This window comes from Pyrus communis, chromosome 9 (assembly GCF_041283825.1).
Source record: "Pyrus communis isolate YQ-2024b chromosome 9, ASM4128382v1, whole genome shotgun sequence".
Taxonomy (NCBI): Eukaryota; Viridiplantae; Streptophyta; class Magnoliopsida; order Rosales; family Rosaceae; genus Pyrus; species Pyrus communis.
Window position 1 is genome coordinate 23,058,165 of NC_142573.1, and position 19,119 is coordinate 23,077,283.

At 39.2% G+C, this 19,119-nt stretch overlaps 1 protein-coding gene across 1 annotated transcript; it reads left to right on the top strand.

Annotated features, from left to right (window-relative positions):
- Positions 1-12,452: 12,452 nt before the first annotated feature.
- Positions 12,453-18,690, top strand: LOC137739546 (phosphoenolpyruvate carboxylase). Its single transcript, XM_068479152.2, has 10 exons — positions 12,453-13,274; positions 14,003-14,397; positions 14,599-14,683; positions 14,886-15,108; positions 15,258-15,361; positions 15,441-15,528; positions 15,813-15,967; positions 16,192-17,190; positions 17,589-17,975; positions 18,288-18,690. Exons 1-10 carry the CDS (start codon positions 13,107-13,109, stop codon positions 18,585-18,587), a joined length of 2,904 nt encoding a protein of 967 aa, XP_068335253.2. The 5' UTR covers positions 12,453-13,106; the 3' UTR covers positions 18,588-18,690.
- Positions 18,691-19,119: the final 429 nt, after the last annotated feature.

Sequence of the window (19,119 nt, forward strand, 5' to 3'; positions counted from 1 at the left end):
TTAATGATCTTTGTTGAATGTCTCTATCATGCGTATTCCATGTGAGAGACTTTGATTAGGAATAATTTGGTTGTAATGTGTATCCCATTCAATCCAATGAATCTAGGGAAATCTGAAGGTTAATTTAAGCGGACCTAATTAACTTGGAGCATTGTCATTCATCGTTTGTTGAAGTCATAACTGGGAGTCAAATTATATGCTTATGTTCATGTGTGGATAAGGAACCCTCTAACTAGTTTTTCTTCATTCTATTCCATCAATTTCGTTTGTACAATCTGTTTTGTTTCCAAGTTTCTATTTTAGTTTAATTTCGTCCAAAACCAATCCCCCATTTATTTTAAAGTGTTAGATTAGTTAGAAATACATTTATTTTGTGTTTTTTACGATTTTTTGAGTCAAATCCAAGTGATTAACAATCCCTCCTAATCCCCGGTCCAGAACGATCCCTACTTATACATATACTACAATTTGACGAAAAGAGGGTTTAATTTGTGTGCGTATAAATACACGCATCATCTTTCTTAGATCTTTCATCTCAAATTCTAACTTCAGGTGAGCAGCAGTTGTCGTGAGCTCTTCAGGATTTCCAATAAGGTTCATGTCATCGACATATAATTCAACTATCGCAAAACCAGAATGTGGCTTCTTAACGAACACACAAGGGCATAGTTTGTTGTTCACATATCCCTGACTAGTCAAATAAGCACTCAAACGTTTATACCACATTCTTCCGGATTGCTTCAAACTATAGAGTGAACACCTCAGCCGAATTAAGAGCATGTTCCAGGGTTTAGAAATATTTGATCCAGTCAATGTAAGTCCTTTGGGAACTTTCATATAAATTTCTATATCAAAATCCCATAGAGATACACAGTTAATACATCCATTAGCTGTATACTTAGTTTTTCGGAAACTACTAACTTGATAAGGTAGCAAAAAGTAATCACATCCATAACGGGTGAATAACTTTCGTCATAGTCAATCCTGAGTCGTTGTGAAAAGCCTTGCGCAACAAGACGAGCTTTGTAACGCACAATTTCGTTATTCTCATTACGCTTCCAAATGAAAACCCACTTGTAGCCAACGAGCTTCACATATGGAGGAGTAGAAGCTACAGGTCCAAACACATTACGTTTCATAAACGAATCGAGTTCAACTTGGATTGCTTGTTTCCATTTTGACCAATCGGTTCTACATCGACATTCATCAACAGAACGAAGTTCAATGTCATCGGTCAACATGATCTCAGTAACTACTGCATATGCTAATGCATCATCGATGATCATCTCATTTCTGCACCATACATCGTCTAAGCTAACATAATAGACCGAAATCTCATAATTCTTGGGAGGAAGATTCATCTCTTCAAGGACACTTCCATAAACTAGAATTTCCTCATGAGTTGAATAGAATGGGTAAGTGATAATCGGATTCATGGTAGGCTCTTCAGAAGCCTATGCCGTGGGTTTTCTCTTCTGGAGGTATGAATCCTTTGAACCAACAGATGCTGATGCGAGCCGAGGATTTGAGACTATTGGAAGTATGCCCACAACGCCACTCATTTGATGTAATAACTTTTGGAATACTTATTGTGTTAAACTATTATATGTTTAATAAAGGGCAAAGCTTATTGTTAATCACTATTTGTTGTATTATATGTTTAAGCAATAAGGGAATCCAAGGAATGTATTTAATCTAAGAGAGAAGTGATCTAAGTAAGTTAGATTAACAAGACCTTTCTCTTATGTTCATTCCTAAAACGTTCCTAGCCATAGGATTGCCAATTAGGCATTGACAATCCGCTAAGGTTAGTATGTGTTATGTTAACTCAAGCATGAGTATGACTAGTCTCAAGTCATTTAGAATTGGACACTGAAACAAACACATAGGTGCTTAAAAGGTAATCAAGTACACTGAACAACAATCAAAAGAGAGTTTGAACGTACATGTCATGTAAGAACTCGTAAGTTGCAATATGCAAAGTAGTCCTTTGATCTGAGGCATCATAGATGTCTAATGGTTAGGTCTTTGATCTTTGATCATGTCAAAGGCATTCCATCAAGAGTGTCCACAGTATTGTTGGGGTCAAGGTATGTAGTCATGTAGATATATGAATGCACAACAAGGGATCTCTAACCTTCCATGGTGGAGGGAGAATACTCTGAGATATGATTCGGGAGTCTTTGGCCAAAGCATATGAACATGACTTAGGAAGTTTTTCCAAATCATATTCAAATGAATCGTATAGAGAAGTATCACATTGGATAGTAGACATGAAACAAACTATCACTCAAACAATGTGATTAAGAGTATTGTATTAGAGAATGACCGTATTGCATTGTAATTGTAACTGGATAGGTTCTCTAACCACTTTTACTTAGCTTGGGTTGCCATGACATACTGCTAGGTGTTACTCATGGTTTGTGGAAGCCCTGAAGATTAGCAAATGGAGAATTGAAATGTAGTTTCAATTCACAATCGATCTTTAAGAGTAACAATCGCCCACTGCCTCGTTAATTGGAACATAATGGATCGTACACCGAGTAAGGATAAAAGTGAAGAAATATAAATGAGATGGATAAGCAATTAAATAGTTTAACTGAGAATGGTCAAGATTAATTAATAGTTAATTAATCTTACGACAGGTTCATATTGGGCTTTTAAGTTGGTTTTGGGTTTCGGGGCCCAAAAGGGGTTTTTGGTCCTCAAGGCTCAATAAGTTTAGGTTGTATGGCAACTAAGACTAAATGGAAATTAGCCCAATAACTAAGTCAAAACCGGCCATAGGGTGAGTGGATGAAAACTTGGCTTAATTGCAAGCTTGCCACTCATATGTGAAGAGGTATAAAGGCAACTTTATAGACATTCTCTCACTAGGGTTTTCTTGACGCAAATAAGAGAAACATTTTCTCTCTTTTTCTCTATAGAGGCTGGCCACTTAGGGAGAGTTTCACTAGCATCAAAAGTCTCTCTATGTCATCCATCTTCTCTTCACACTACATCTTTGGTGTGGAGACTTAGAGGTACCAAACCCTTGGTGTTTTTGGAGTTCCTTTCCTCACATCCTCAATGAGCAAAGGAGATTCAAAAGGAAGAAAAATCACAAGGAAGATTCAAGGAGCTAGGAGGTGACTTGAAGGCCCTCCACTTGGGTGAATCCCTTGTGTAAACAAGGATGAGCTTCAAGGGTAATGAATCTCAAAAACCTTTCTTCTATTTAATGTTGTTAAAGAGTCTTGTGTTTCACCATTCACTAGGCTTTGAATGTCATGGGTTTTAGAATTGTTTTTGAATGCATGCCTACTTTAAAGTGTTAATAGTTTGCATATGTGTTCAAATGTTCTCACATGTTCTTAGCTAGGACAAAATTTTTCCTTCAAAGACACCCCAGCGGCACTGGGTGTCGAAACTAAACTGGGAGAAACACCAACATCACTTCAGGCGACTTTCCTCGGGGGTCACGGCACGATGAAGCTTGTGGGTTCAACTAGTAACCCAAATCATAGACAAAAACCTGGGTTTCGACGTCAGGGAAATCCGAGAATAGTGAAGATTTGAAGAATCTGTCAAAGAATTTCTTCAATATTCATCAAATTTCTGAGAAAATTTCAACGTCTCTGACGCTGGTGATGTCCTAAACACGACTGCAGGTTATGATTTCCCAGGAACGACGGCGATGAGGCTATGGCTGACTGCGGGCGGCACTGGGTTTTAGGGTTTGATGCCAAAAGGTATATTCTCAGACAGAGCAAAACCCTTGCTCCAGCTGAGAAAATGCCTTTTGGCATTGAACCCTAACACCCGACGGTGCCCAAAGTTAGCCACGGCCTCACCGTCATCGTTCTTAGGAAATCACAACCTGCGGTCATGTTTGGGACCTCACCATCGTTGGAGACGATGAAATTCTTCGACAAATTCTTCAAATCCTCACCATTCTTGGATCTCCTCGACTTCGAAACCTAGGTTTTCGTCCACGATTTGGGTTACCAGTTGAACCCACAAGCTTCGCCGTGCTGTGACCCCCGAGGAAAGTCGCCTCAAGCGACGCTGGTGTTTCTTCTGGTTTAGTTCTGACACCCAGCACCGCTGAGGTGTCTCAAATACCTTTGACTAGAGCCCAAGTGGGCCTCGGATCCTCGGGTCGCATCAGCGCCCGTTGGGCTTGCTGCTGCCATTTGTTGTCCCGACCCAAGTCCAACCACCTATTGAGTTTCTATTGGACTCAGCCCAATGCCGATGCACAATATCCCCCTATGTCACATCACACTTGATCACACCCCCATCTAAGCCATCTTTTTGGGCCCAGCTTCCTTTGCAACCGATTTTGTTGCTATTGAGCATACGGCCCACCTGCTTTTCGAGCCTAATCCACCCTAGCCTATCCCTGCCCATTCTTGGGCTTGGGCAGCACAGCTCCTATTTACTCAGCCCACCCATGAGCTTTGGTCCAATTTTTTTCCCTGAGTTTAATTGCCTAATTATTTTAGGCCGAAATGGATTTTATATTTTTTCACCCATACTTTAATTTTGGCCCAAAGTCCAAATAATTAATTCAATTATAATTATAGACCTAAAGTTCTATTTGCATATTTTCTTGTTGCATTTTTCTGTGTATATAATAGCAATTGTCTGTAGGAACATATGAACCTAAATTTCATAATTATTTCGAAACCTGAAGTTTCTAGAAACATGCCTTGTTTGAAAACCTGAAGTTTTCCTTAAAAACATCACCCATGAAAACTTGAAGCTTTTCATGCGAATTTTAACCAATACATTATATTCTACTCCTATGTGAATGGATTGATTTTCTTTGTCCATGACACTAACCACATCTTGTCCTTTATTTTGTGATAGGAACATGTCGAATTTGAACAAACTTAACTACATCGCTTTGGAGGTTTCTGGAAGGAACCACCTTAAATAGGTCCAAGATGTGAAGCTCCACCTCACTGCAAAGAATTTGCGTCCCACCTTTGAAGATAAGATAGACAACCCTATTAGCAAAGCTGAGAAAGCCACTACTATGATCTTCATTCAAAGACATATTCATGACACATTGCAAACTGAGTATCTTGTTGAGGAGGATCCACGAGCACTATGGGTCACTTTGGCTGATAGTTTTGATTACCAAAAGGACATCTTCTTGCCTAAAGTAGGACATGACTGGTAGCATTTGCGCTTCCAAGACTTTAAGTCTATGAATGAATATAATTTTGAAGTTTGTCGAATCTGATCACTTCCCAAGTTTTGTAACGAAACTTTAACCGAAGAGGATCTCCTAGAGAATACCTATTCCACCTTCTCTGCTACTAATATTATCCTGCAACAACAATATAGAGCTCAGAAGTTCACTAAGTTCTTAGATTTGATCTCCATTTTACTTCTCGTTGAAAAGCAAAACCAACTATTGATGAAGAATCATCAAGCTCGACGTCTTGGGGCAACTAATGTGCCTGAAGCATACTATAGCACTAACCAACACCCAAAACGCCAAAAGAGGTGTGGTAGGGGCGGCCAGAAACCACCCCATCATGGTCAACAGAGTCAAGGCCCATCTAAGGGAAGAAATAAAGCCCCAAAAAGCCCTAACCTTGCTCCCAAGACCCCAAACTTTAAGAATAAGGGCAAAGCACCTAAAACTATGGATGCGGACATGTGTTATCGATGTGGTTCAAATGACCATTGGTCTCGTGTTTGCCAAGCTCCCAAAAAGGTTGTAGCTAAATCATTCTCGTCGTTAGAAATTTGAATCAAACTTTATGCAAGTGGACAAACTGAGAGTACCAAAATGGAGGTTTCTGACTTTCAAGAGGATACCACACCTATGGAAGAATAGAATCTTAGACATAAACTATTTTTTTTAGTTGAAATAAGACCATGGGGCCAAATTGCATAGTAGTGGCCGAACCCTACCTTATGTTTTTTGGTTAACTTTGAACAATTTTCCGTTATGTTTGGATTATTTGTTGGTGATTTGTGTTTTGGATATTAAATTTTAATTCATTTTTGTCCTTGAATACTTAAATTATTTTGAATGGATATTTGTTTTAAGAACTTTTATGCATGTGACCAATTCAAATTAATATTCATTATGGGTATGACTAGTGGGGAAGTTAGTTGTTTGGCAGATAGTGTAACCACACACACCGTTTTGTGTGAATGCAGCTATTTCACTAACTTCGTACCAAAGAATGTACCTCTGACAACCTTTTCAGGTCCATCCAACCTAATCGAAGGATATGGTAAGGCACGTATAAGGTTGTCCAATGTTACAATTTTGACCATTAATAAGGCACTTTATTCTCCACGTTCCGAAAGAACGTTGTTGAGCTTTAAGGACATTGGAGACAACAATTACCATGCTAAAACCCACGTAGAAAACGGAGTTCAATTTCTGTGCGTAACTTCCTACGAATATGGCCAGAAGCGTATTCTAGAGAAGATTGAGTGTATCCTGAGTGCTCTGTCTACTACGACCATACGTCCCATCGAAAGCCACTATGTGGCCAACCCTACCTCTAGGACCATGCACGAAATTACACTTTGGCATGATCGTTTGGGACATCCTAGACGAATAGCGATACACCGTATCCTCAAATCATCACACAGGCATCCACTAACCCAAAGTTTAGGTTTGATTCAAGGAATCGTATGTCAAACATGTTCTATGGGAAAGCTTATTACTAAGCCTTATTATGAAAAGATTCATTCGAATCCTCCCATTTTTTTACAAAATATTCAAGGGGACATTTATGGACCGATTCACCTTCCATGCAGACCATTTAGATATTTTATGGTTTTGGTTGACGCTTTCACACGTTGGTCACATGTGTGCTTGTTGTCCATAAAGAACGCTGCATTCTCCAAACTGTTGGCTCAGGTTATCAAGCTCAGGGTTCACTACTCTGATTATCCAATCAAATCTATTCGATTGGATAATGCTAGAGAATTCACATCTACAACTTTTAATGACTATTGCATGCCAGTTGGGGTTGAAGTTGAACATCTAGTACACCATGTTCATATCCAGAAACAGCCTGGCAAAGGCATTCATTAATCGCTTACAAATGATTGCTCGATCATTGGTTATACATAACAAGCTCCTGATCGCTACTTAAGGCCATGCAATATTGCATGCAGCTATGTTGGTCTGCATGAGGCCTATTGCGATCCAACCATATAGTGCCCTTCAGTTGGTTACTTGATACAAACCTGACATATCGCATCTGCGCGTTTTTGGTTGTGCGGTCTATGTGCCAATTTCACCGCCCTTACATAGAAAAATGGGGCCTTAGTGAATGATGGGAATCTATGTCGGATATGATTCTCCTTCGATTATTTGTTACTTAGAACCTTTGACAGGCGATCTATTTACTGTTCGTTTCACGAATTGTCACTTCTACGAGACATTCTTCCCATCGTTAGATGGAGATAAGAACGTCAACGTTCCTAAAAAACGACACGAATTATCGTGGATAATTCCCACTTTGTCTCATTTAGATCCCCGCACCGCTCAGTCTGAAACTAAACTGCAGCGCATATTAGATCTCCAGAGCATGCCAGATGCTTTCATGATCTAGCACGAGTGACATTCTAGCTGCGAATGTGCTGCAAAGATGGATGCACCAAGTGTACGACGAACTTCCCTCCTGGAGGCCCGAGATGCCAACTTTGGTGATCCATGTACATTAGCGGCTAGCCAATCATCTGCCCTAACACATAAGCGTGGTAGACCTCTTGGTTCAAAGGATTCACACCCCCAGAAGAGGAAACCCACGGCACAGGCTTCTAAAGAGTCTACCGTGAATTTGATTGTCACTTACTCATTCTATCGTACTCATGAGGAAATTCTAGATTATGGAAGCGTCCTTGAAGAGATGAATTTTCCTCCCGAGAATTGTGAGATTTCGGTTTATTGTGATAGCTTAGATGATATGTAGTGTAAAAATGACATGATCATCGACGATGCATTAGCATATGCAGTAGCAACTGAGATCATGTTGAGCGATGACATTAAACCTCATTTTGTTAATGAATGTCGACGTATAACCGATTGGTCAAACTAGAAACAAGCAATCTGAGTCGAACTTGATTTGCTTGCGAAACGTAAGGTGTTTTGACCTGTAGCTCCTACTCCTCCACATGTGAAGCTCGTTGGCTACAAGTGGGTTTCGTTTGGAAGCGTAATAAGAAGAACGAAATTGTACATTACAAAGCTCATCTTGTTGCACAAGGCTTCTCACAACGCCCCGAGATTGACTATGATGAAACTTATTCACCAGTTATGGATGTGATTACATTTCGCTACCTTATCAGTTTGGTAGTTTCTGAAAAACTAAGTATGCAGCTGATGGATGTAATAACTGCGTATCTCTATAGGGAACTTAATACAGAAATTTATATGAAAGTTCTCGAATGACTTACATTGACTGGATCAAATATTTCCAAACCCCAAAACACTCTCTCAATTCGGTTGAGGTGTTCACTCTACGGTTTAAAGCAATCCAAAAAAATGTGGTATAACCGTTTGAGTGAGTATTTGACTAGTCAAGGATATATGAACAACGAACCATGCCCTTGTGTGTTCATTAAGAAGTCACATTTCAGTTTTCCAATAGTTGCAGTATATATCGATGACATGAACCTCATCGAAACTCTTGAAGAGCTCGCGAGAACTGTCGCACACCTGAAGTTAGAATTTGAGATGAAAGATCTAGAAAGGCTTGATACTGTCTCGGTCTCGAGATAAAGCATTGTTCAGATGAAATCTTAGTACATCAAATGAACTACACCCATAAGGTGTTGTGTCGCTTTAACAAGGATAAAACAAAGCCTTCGAGTACTCCTATGGTCGTTCGATCGCTAGATGCAAAACGAGATCCCTTTCATTCGAAGGAGGATAATGAAGAGATTTTGGAGCCTGTAGTTCCTTATCTAAGTGCGATAGGCGCTTTATTTTACTTAGCTTAATGCAGTAGACCCAACATCTCATTCGCTGTTAATTTTTTGGCAAGATACAGTAATGCATCAACATGCAGACATTGGACTGATGTTAAAGACATTTTCTGTTACCTTAAGGGTACTACAGATTTGGGCTTTTTCTATCTCTACGGATCCTCGAGTGATGCCGCAACCCCTGCTTCTCGAGTCGATTCTCGCCTTGTTGGTTATGCCGACGCATGATACTTATCTGATCCGCACAAGGTACGTTCTTAAATGGGTTATGTCTTTATCGTTGGAGGCACCGCAATCTCTCCTTAGTTGCCACTTCATCTAACCATGCTAAAATTCTCACCTTACATGAAGCAACTCGAGAATGCTTTTGGCTGAGAGTAGTTGTGGGCCATATTCGAAGCTCCTGCAATCTTTACCCTGTCGTAGATGTCCTGACGATGGTTTATAAAGACAACGCGACATGCATGGAACAGCTCAATAAGGGTTACATCAAAAGAGACAACACCAAGCACATTGCCCCAAAGTTCTTCTTCTCACATCAACAACAAGAGCATCAGAAGATTGAAGTCATGCAAATCCGTTCACAAGACAATTTGGCCGACCTCTTCACCAAATCATTACCGAACGCGATGTTTCCAAAGCTTGTTTAAGGAATTGGTATGCGTAAACTTTCTGAGTTGTAACATTGCTAGTTCTCTTTGGAATTGTGTCAAACTCAGGGGGAGTGTCTTAAAGTATACTTACTTGATCTTAATGTACTCTTTTTCCCTACGATTAGGAGCATTTTTCCCACTGGATTTTTGCTACCTAACTAGGTTTTAACGAGGCACCCACCTTGGGTTGATCATATCCCTGATGACGTCCCGTAGACATTTCTTTTGACTTTCTATTTCTCACGTATTTTTCCTTATACTATGGATTTTGTCCCTACTCGAGTTTTTGTCATCGCCTTAGGTTTTTTAATGAGACTTACTTCTTTATGCAAGTTCCTACCTTATTGAGAATAGCGTTGTTCCCAGAATCAATGCCGACTAGTTGACTTCCTTAACTTCTGCATGATGCTAAATCTACCTTGAGTATTTACAAACTCAAGGATGAGTGTTATGAACTTTCCTAGGTTAAGTGTGATTGTGTAAATCATAAATTAGATTTGATTCTAGTTATGTTTTCCTATATGAACTTGTATTCTTTGAGGATGAAGGATTTATTCTCCCTCTTACTACTATAAATAAAGGTATCTCTCCGCTCTCTTCCTTTGCCGCGGATGATGCGAGAATTATACGCACACAAATTAAACCCTCTTTTCGTCAAATTGTAGTATATGTATAAGTAGGGATCGTTCTGGACCGGGGATTAGGAGGGATTGTTAATCACTTGGAAACTGACTCAAAAACGTAAAAACAATATAAAACACTAAACTAGACTCAAAGAATTCAAAAATACTTTTAAAACATAAACTAAACAGATTCTAAGCATTAAAGAACAAGAAAGTAAAGGGGGGTTTAGGTTTGACGAAAATTGAAATAACGAAACAAGTTAATAAACTAGATAGAATGTAAATATGAATATGATGAAAGTATGGATGAATGGATGCTAGCCAAGGGGTTCATCTCCACACATGTTACACTTGCATAATAAAACGATTTCCAATTGCATTTCAATAAACCATGAATTCTCAACACCCCGGGTTAATTAGGTCCGCTTAAATTAACCGTCAAGTTTTCCTTAAGTTAATGAATTGGATGATTGCATACGACAACCCAAAGCATTCCTCACAAGTTCCCTACATGAATTGCATAATAGAGATACAAGCAAGAATCATTAAGTTCTTTGAAAACTATAAGTGTTGACGAGGCATTCGTTACTATGATTGCATGAAACTTATGCCAAGAATTTATTTAACGCGATTGTTTATAAGCAACCTCCACTACTTGTGAATATAAGTTCATAACTATTAGGTGAAACTCACTTATATTCTAGCGTCATATTCATGCATGAAAATTAAGCGTGCACTCTCAATAAACATACATAAATAGGTTATCAATAAAACAATTAAACAAATTGAATTCACAACTTATGAAACGTAATTAGAAGTAATCAAATCAAAATGCAAGTATAAACATATATTTCGAATCACCCCCTAGCTAAGGGGGGTTTAGTTCCTCATACAAAACAAAGACAATTGAAATTAAACATTGAAATCAAAGAAACACCTAAACATTCCAACAACTCAAACTTGAATTGTATGAACGTTTAGGCCCTCTTCTCTTCCTCTTCGTTGCGGCATAAGGTCTAAGGATAGTTGGTTTGGGGGAATGGAAGTGTGGAATGGAGTGAGGAGTGATGGAAATGGAAGAGGAGTGGTGTTTGGATTATAAGGGAAGGGGGACTCACGGCTAAAGAAGGTGGAGAGTGAATGTGGTGTGTTGTGTATGAAAATGAGATATGTTTAGGTAATGGGAATGCAAGGGTATTTATAGGAGGAGTGGAGGTGTATATGGCTGTTTGTTTAAGGTGTTTGTGTGGAGGAATGATGGAAAAACAGCTAGGACAACATGTGAAAGCTGGAATTGCATGTGAAGATGCTGGAATTTCAATGTGAAGTGCACGGCATGGGTGTTTTGGTGCATGTGTTGGCTGTTTTGTTTGTTGGTTAAAGCTTGTGTTTGCATGTGAATGTTGTTTGTGTGAAGTGTGTGTGAATGCATGTGGATTAAAGAGTGAATGGTGGCTGAAATAATGATGGAAAACAGCTAGGAGAAGTATGGAATGCATGTGAAATGTAAAGGGAAAAGCTGGAAATGGCTAGGAAGGTCACGGCATAGACTTCTTTGGTGCAGAAATGGGTGTTGTTTGCATGTGAATTGAAGTTAGGGTGAATGATGATGAATGGATGTGGATTAAAGAATGAATGGTGGTGTAATGATGAAGTGTGATGGCTGAAAATGGCAAGGGAAATGCATGTGTTTGCACGGCAAAGAGGGAATGTTGGTGTTTTTGTGTTGGTTTGAATGGTTTAATTAATGGGAGTGCATGTTTGAATGATTAAAGTGCATGTGGGTGAATATGTGGCTGATTTATGAAAGGAATGCATGTGTTGATGAAGTGGAATGACAACTAGGTTATGAGGGGAATGCATGTGATGCATGGCAAGGTTTTAGAATGGGCTTAAAATAGGGTTGTTTTTTATGGAATGGATGGTTCTTTGCATGGCTATAAGAGAGAGAATAAGAGAGAATGGGCTAGGCCCTTTGTTGTATGTCCTAAATTGCATAAATGGCCTTCAATTTCGTCCATCCTTTTGGCTCCATGGATAAGCTATCCAATTCATGCCCAAAAATGCTCCAAATAGCCTCAAAATGCACTTTCTTGCTCCCTAAGCCCTTAGAACCTGAAAACACACAAAAGAAGCATAAAGAACTAAAATAACTAAAGAAACATAACGTAAATGTACGAGAACAAGTCATTTAAGTCGCATGAATATGCTCCTATCAGCAGACCTCCTTCTCCTTGTCAGATAAGTACAACAAGTCACATACATTATCCTATATTTACATGAATGAAAAAACCAACAGCAGTATGACGAAAAAAAAAAAAAAAACGGAAGTGTACTTGTCGGACCGTTCCGTGATTAAACCCTCCTCCACCTTCTAGAGCACTCTGCATTTTTGCTTTTTCTTGCACTGCCACTTTCTCGTGCCCGGATCATAAGCTACCCGTTTTTCTGGAAACTCCCAAACCACCCCCCCCCCCCCTTCTTTCTTTCTCTCTTTTCTTTCATCTGGGTCTCACGGGATTTGCTTTGCTTCCCACTCTTTCTTCTTCTTTTTTATTTTTTTTAATTTTCTTTAAAAAAATAGTACCAAAAAAGGAAGAAGATTTAATAGAGTTTGTGTCCTACTTCAATTGGGTTTATAGTCCCTCTGAAACTCAATTTATTCCACTCATTTCCCGTTCGGATTCGCTTGTTTTCAATCATTAATACCATGCATATCTCTGCTGCTTAAAACGCCACAGAGAGAGCAACCCATAAACTTAGAGAGAGCAACCCGGAAACTGAGAGAGAGACCCAGAAACTTAAGAGAGAGAGCAACCCAGAAACTGAGAGAGAGAGCAACCCAGAAACTAAGAGAGAGGGAGAGAAGACGACCATGGCTGCAAGGAACTTGGAGAAGATGGCTTCAATTGACGCCCAACTGAGGCTTTTGGCACCTGGGAAGGTCTCTGAGGATGACAAACTGGTTGAGTACGATGCTCTGCTATTGGATCGCTTCCTTGATATTCTTCAGGATTTACATGGAGAGAGTCTCAGAGAAACGGTATATTCTACCTTTATTTTTATTTTTTTTAATTATTAATCAACTTATTTGTAATATTTTGATTACTTTTTAGCAAATATTATGGATAACCCTTTGTAGTTTTGATCTGGTTCTGGTTGCTTCCATTTTTCGTGGTTATATTGCGTGTTTTTGTTTATCTGGTGCATACCTTGGTATTATCGCTTTGTTTTATAATGCTTGTTTGGGAATATTTGATATTTTTATTTTAGTGTATTTTTAATTAAAATAGAATAAAATTTCTGACTTTTCACTTCTTTAGCCGTCATAAAATTGATAAAGTTTTGTTACATAATACTACAATCTAATGTTTTTTCTCTTCATTTATAAATGAGAGATCTTAGGTTTGATTCTTGCAAAAGGCGAATTTGAATCAAATTATGCTAGCCAATTGTGAGGTTTAGTCCACTACCCCATCCCTTAGCGTAGAGAATATCGTTTGTTAAAAAAAAAAATTTGATGGGGGTTTTTGTTAAAAAAAAAAAAAAAAAAAAAAAAACCTTAGTGTAGAGTATATCGTTTGTTCAAAAAAAAAAAATTGATGGGGTTTTGGTTTAATCTTAACTGAGAGAAAAATAATTATTTAGTTTTTAACATGTGAATTTTCACTCAAGAGGTTCTTAGTTTTAGATGATTGGGGCACTTCTCGCATGAGAGAATGTGATGATAAACAAGCAAATTATTGACTTTTGTAAACTTATTTGGACTAGGTGCAAGATTGTTATGAGCTTTCCGCGGAATATGAAAGAAAGCAGGACCCTCAAAAGTTGGAGGAACTTGGCAAAATGCTAACGAGTTTGGATCCCGGGGACTCCATTGTCATTGCAAAATCCTTTTCTCACATGCTTAACTTGGCAAATTTGGCCGAGGAAGTTCAGATTGCGTACCGGAGGAGGATCAAGTTGAAGAAGAAGGGAGATTTTGCTGATGAGGCGTCGGCTACTACGGAGTCGGACATTGAAGAGACTCTCAAGAGGCTTGTGGGGGACCTGAAAAAGTCCCCAGAAGAAATTTTTGATGCCTTGAAGAACCAGACTGTAGATTTGGTTCTGACTGCACATCCTACTCAGTCTGTTCGCAGGTCTTTGCTTCAAAAGCATGCAAGGTTAGCTCTGCAGTTACGTTTGACAAATTGTGAAAGCCTGCTGTTTAAGCAACTTGCTCAGGATGTGTTTATTATCCGACTTCACTTTGCACTTCTAGAAGAAATTCATGTGTGGGAGTTGACATGTTATATTCTATAGGTGCAAGAGTTTTTTGGTTTATTATTTTTTTAGTTGACATTGTGTAATTTTGACCTTTTCAGGATAAGAAATTGTTTGACGCAGTTGTATGCTAAGGACATTACGCCTGATGATAAGCAGGAACTCGATGAGGCTTTACAAAGGGAGGTATGTAGACACCAATGATGGAATAGAATTCCTTGATATTATAGGCGAAACTAGAATTTCAAATATCATTTTCTCTGAATTAGGCAATTGGCTTCCTTAAATTTGCTGAAAAATACCAATGCAGATGCACCCCGATTCCAATACCTCACTCTCAAAAGCTTGAATATTCAGTTTAAGTAATTTACCTTTTCTTTTCATGTAGATTCAAGCTGCATTTCGTACAGATGAAATCCGAAGGACTCCTCCAACCCCTCAAGATGAGATGAGGGCAGGAATGAGCTACTTCCATGAGACAATTTGGAAAGGTGTACCAAAATTCTTACGTCGTGTTGACACTGCTTTGAAGAACATAGGGATAAACGAACGTGTTCCTTACAATGCCCCTCTCATTCAGTTTTCTTCTTGGATGGGTGGGGATCGTGATGGTATGTTCATCTCACACTATTATTGGATGAGTTAGTTTTTCCTTATGCAGTGCTTTTTTTCTTTCACTATGGCATCTCTCTCCCTTCAAAAATTCCTTAAAATTATTTTTCTGATTCTGTAGCTTAAATCTGCTTGATATGGGCTGCAGGAAACCCCAGGGTCACTCCGGAAGTTACTCGGGATGTATGCTTATTGGCTAGAATGATGGCTGCTAACTTATACTTCTCCCAGATAGAGGATCTTATGTTTGAGGTGTCAAAAGAATCATTACTTCTACTTAATTACATTTTTTTATATTGACTTTTTCTTTTTCTTTTTCTTTTACCCACAGTTATCTATGTGGCGATGCAATGATGAGCTTCGCGCTCGTGCTGATGAACTTCATAGGTCTTCAAAGAAGGATGCAAAACAGTACATAGGTATGCAATTCAGATGAGTTCATGTTTTTATCATCCTTCAAACTATTTGAATATCATCCATCAAAACTTCAAATCTTTGGCTTTCTATGATATTTCATAGTTGTTCTCTATTTTAATTCTTGAGAAAGGAAGTTGTGTTTTTGGACATGCCTAACCATTGACATTGGTAGATAAATCTCCTAGTTTTTTTATTTGAGTTTCTATTATTTGTTAAATTCAAGTTTAAGATAAATTTTTAAGGGATTTTGTAAGTTTATTTTTTAATTATTGCTTTTTGGATGCAGAGTTTTGGAAAAAAATTCCTCCAAATGAGCCTTATCGTGTTATTCTTGGTGATGTAAGAGACAAGCTTTACAATACACGTGAACGTGCTCGCCAATTATTAGCCAATGGAGTCTCTGACATTCATGAGGACACAACGTTTACCAATGTTGAACAGGTATCTCGTAACCACAAGATTTATGAGTTTCGCTGTGAAGTTGTAAAAGATTGAATTTTCAAGGTACCAAATTCTAAGATAAGCTGAGCTTTAAACTTCAGGTAGTCTTTCAATAAATTTACAAAAGATGTTCAGTACACAAATTGTGTTTGAACTTGGCTCAACCTTCATACTCATGCAACATTTATTGTATTAGAGTTGATTGTCTTTTTGCTCCCTTGTAGTTTCTGGAGCCTCTGGAACTTTGTTACCGGTCACTCTGCTCCTGTGGCGATCGAGTAATTGCTGATGGAAGCCTTCTTGATTTCTTACGACAAGTTTCTACTTTTGGGCTGTCTCTTGTGAGACTAGACATACGACAAGAATCAGACAGGCACACTGATGTCATCAATGCTATAACAAAACACCTGGAGATAGGGTCTTATCGAGAATGGTCTGAGGAGCGTCGGCAAGAATGGCTTTTGTCTGAGCTTCGTGGCAAGCGCCCCCTTTTTGGCCGTGATGTTCCCAAGACTGAAGAAATTGCTGATGTGCTGGAAACGTTCCATGTCATTTCAGAACTTCCCTCAGACAATTTTGGTGCTTATATTATATCAATGGCAACAGCCCCATCTGATGTTCTCGCTGTTGAGCTTTTACAACGTGAATGTGGTGTGAAGAAGCCACTGAGGGTTGTTCCATTGTTTGAGAAGCTTGCTGATCTTGAGGCTGCTCCTGCTGCTGTGGCTCGTCTCTTTTCAATAGACTGGTACAAAAATCGGATCAATGGGAAGCAAGAAGTCATGATAGGGTACTCAGATTCCGGGAAGGATGCTGGTCGTTTATCTGCAGCATGGCAGTTATACAAGGCTCAGGAAGAGCTCATAAAGGTTGCAAAACAATTTGGGGTTAAGCTTACGATGTTTCATGGTCGAGGTGGAACAGTTGGAAGAGGAGGGGGGCCCACCCATCTTGCTATATTGTCTCAGCCACCCGACACTATTCATGGTTCGCTTCGTGTTACAGTTCAAGGTGAAGTTATTGAACAATCATTTGGGGAGGAACACTTGTGCTTTAGAACACTCCAGCGTTTCACAGCAGCTACACTTGAGCACGGAATGCATCCTCCAGTCTCCCCAAAGCCAGAATGGCGTGCACTCATGGATGAAATGGCCGTCATTGCAACAAAGGAATATCGTTCAATAGTTTTCCAGGAGCCCCGTTTTGTGGAATACTTTCGCCTCGTAAGTATCCTATTTATCCAACATGATCGTCCTTTGAATCTCTATCTATATATCTATGTATTATATGTATATGCAATTATGCATATATATTTTATGTTCAAAAAAATATGCATGTATATAAACTAATCATTTAAATAATATGTATCCTTAAAAACAATTTATGGTTTCTCGTTTTTTGTGACTCAGATGTTAAAATAATGAGTTACAAGAATCATAGTTCTGTTCTTCCTCTGCTTGGCCTACCATAAAATGAAATTTGCCCGATTATTTTCTTATGAAGCTCCCTTGTATCCTTGATCACGTCACTGAATTAGCTGATGATTGTTCTGTAATAGTTTGCCGAGAAAGATGAAAACGCTAATAAACTCATAAATGTAATACTCTCTTGGATAATGCAGGCAACACCGGAGTTGGAGTATGGTCGAATGAACATTGGGAGTCGTCCTTCAAAACGAAAGCCCAGTGGAGGCATTGAATCACTTCGTGCAATCCCATGGATCTTTGCTTGGACCCAGACAAGATTTCACTTACCAGTGTGGCTTGGCTTCGGGGCAGCATTTAAGCATGCTGTTGAGAAGGATGCAAAGAATCTTCAAATGCTCCAGGAGATGTATAACCAGTGGCCGTTTTTCAGAGTCACAATTGATTTAATTGAGATGGTGTTTGCCAAGGGCGATCCGGGTATTGCCTCTCTCTATGACAAGCTTCTTGTGTCAAAAGACCTGTGGTCATTTGGAGACCGATTGAGGTCCAACTATGAAGAAACTAAGCGCCTCGTCCTCCAGGTAACACATCACATAAATTACTGACACAAAGACAGTTTAGGCAGACCTTAATACTTAATATTGCAAAAGACGGAAACTTGACAATTCTCTTTCACATAGATATGTAAATTATCTTCATAAGCGGTTTGTTTCTTGTTTTCTTTCTTTTGAGACTTTGATGGTAAAACAACAAGAGCACTTCTATGAGGCTAATTTTAATCTGGATTGCGATCCTATATGTAATGGCAAACTATGTGAAGTGCTCTATAAGTCCTAAGTGGTGCTATTACAAATATCTTGAGGAGCTAATCCCATTTTGTGTTAATTTTGTAGGTTGCTGGACATAGGGCTCTTCTGGAAGGAGATCCTTATTTGAGGCAGCGACTCCTCCTTCGTGATTCATATATCACAACACTTAACGTGTGCCAAGCCTATACACTGAAGCAGATTCGTGATCCAAACTACCATGTTAAAGTAAGGCCACACTTGTCAAAGGAGTACATGGAAACAAGAAGCAAGCCGGCAGCAGAGCTTGTGAAACTCAATCCAACGAGCGAGTATGCTCCTGGTCTAGAGGACACGCTTATTCTGACCATGAAGGGTATTGCTGCTGGCATGCAGAACACCGGTTGAAGCTCAAGTATCGTGTGTGTCGGCTTTTTAAGTGCTCTAAACCTCCATCTAAGAAAAACTTGTGTAATAAGTTTAATAAAACTATAATTTTGGCTTGTGTGAACCAGAATTTGCATCCTCGATGGCTTTTCTTGTTGTGGAAATTCTATGCTCAAGGTTTACGTCTGACCGTTTCTCGAAAGAGAGCGGTTTTGGAAGTCTGTCGTGGATGCATGTATTGGCATGACTACGTATAATCTAAAACCCTAGCCGCAGACAAAGAACAGAACTTCAGCAGCGTCGGCGGATGGGGATCAGGCTACATCTCTTCCGTTCAGCGGTTTTTCAGAGTCGAACCTCCGCCATCATTGTCGTGTTGGTGTTATCTTTAGCTTTTTGGTGTTGGTTTGTCTTGATTCCTTGTCATTGACTTTTCCACGTCGGATTTTACAAGAGTTTGGGGTTCTCGAATCATAAGTAGTTTTCAACCAAAGTCGTATAACGTACCAAAGAAGAATTGATTGAGGAACATGCCGGTGCAGATACTTATAAC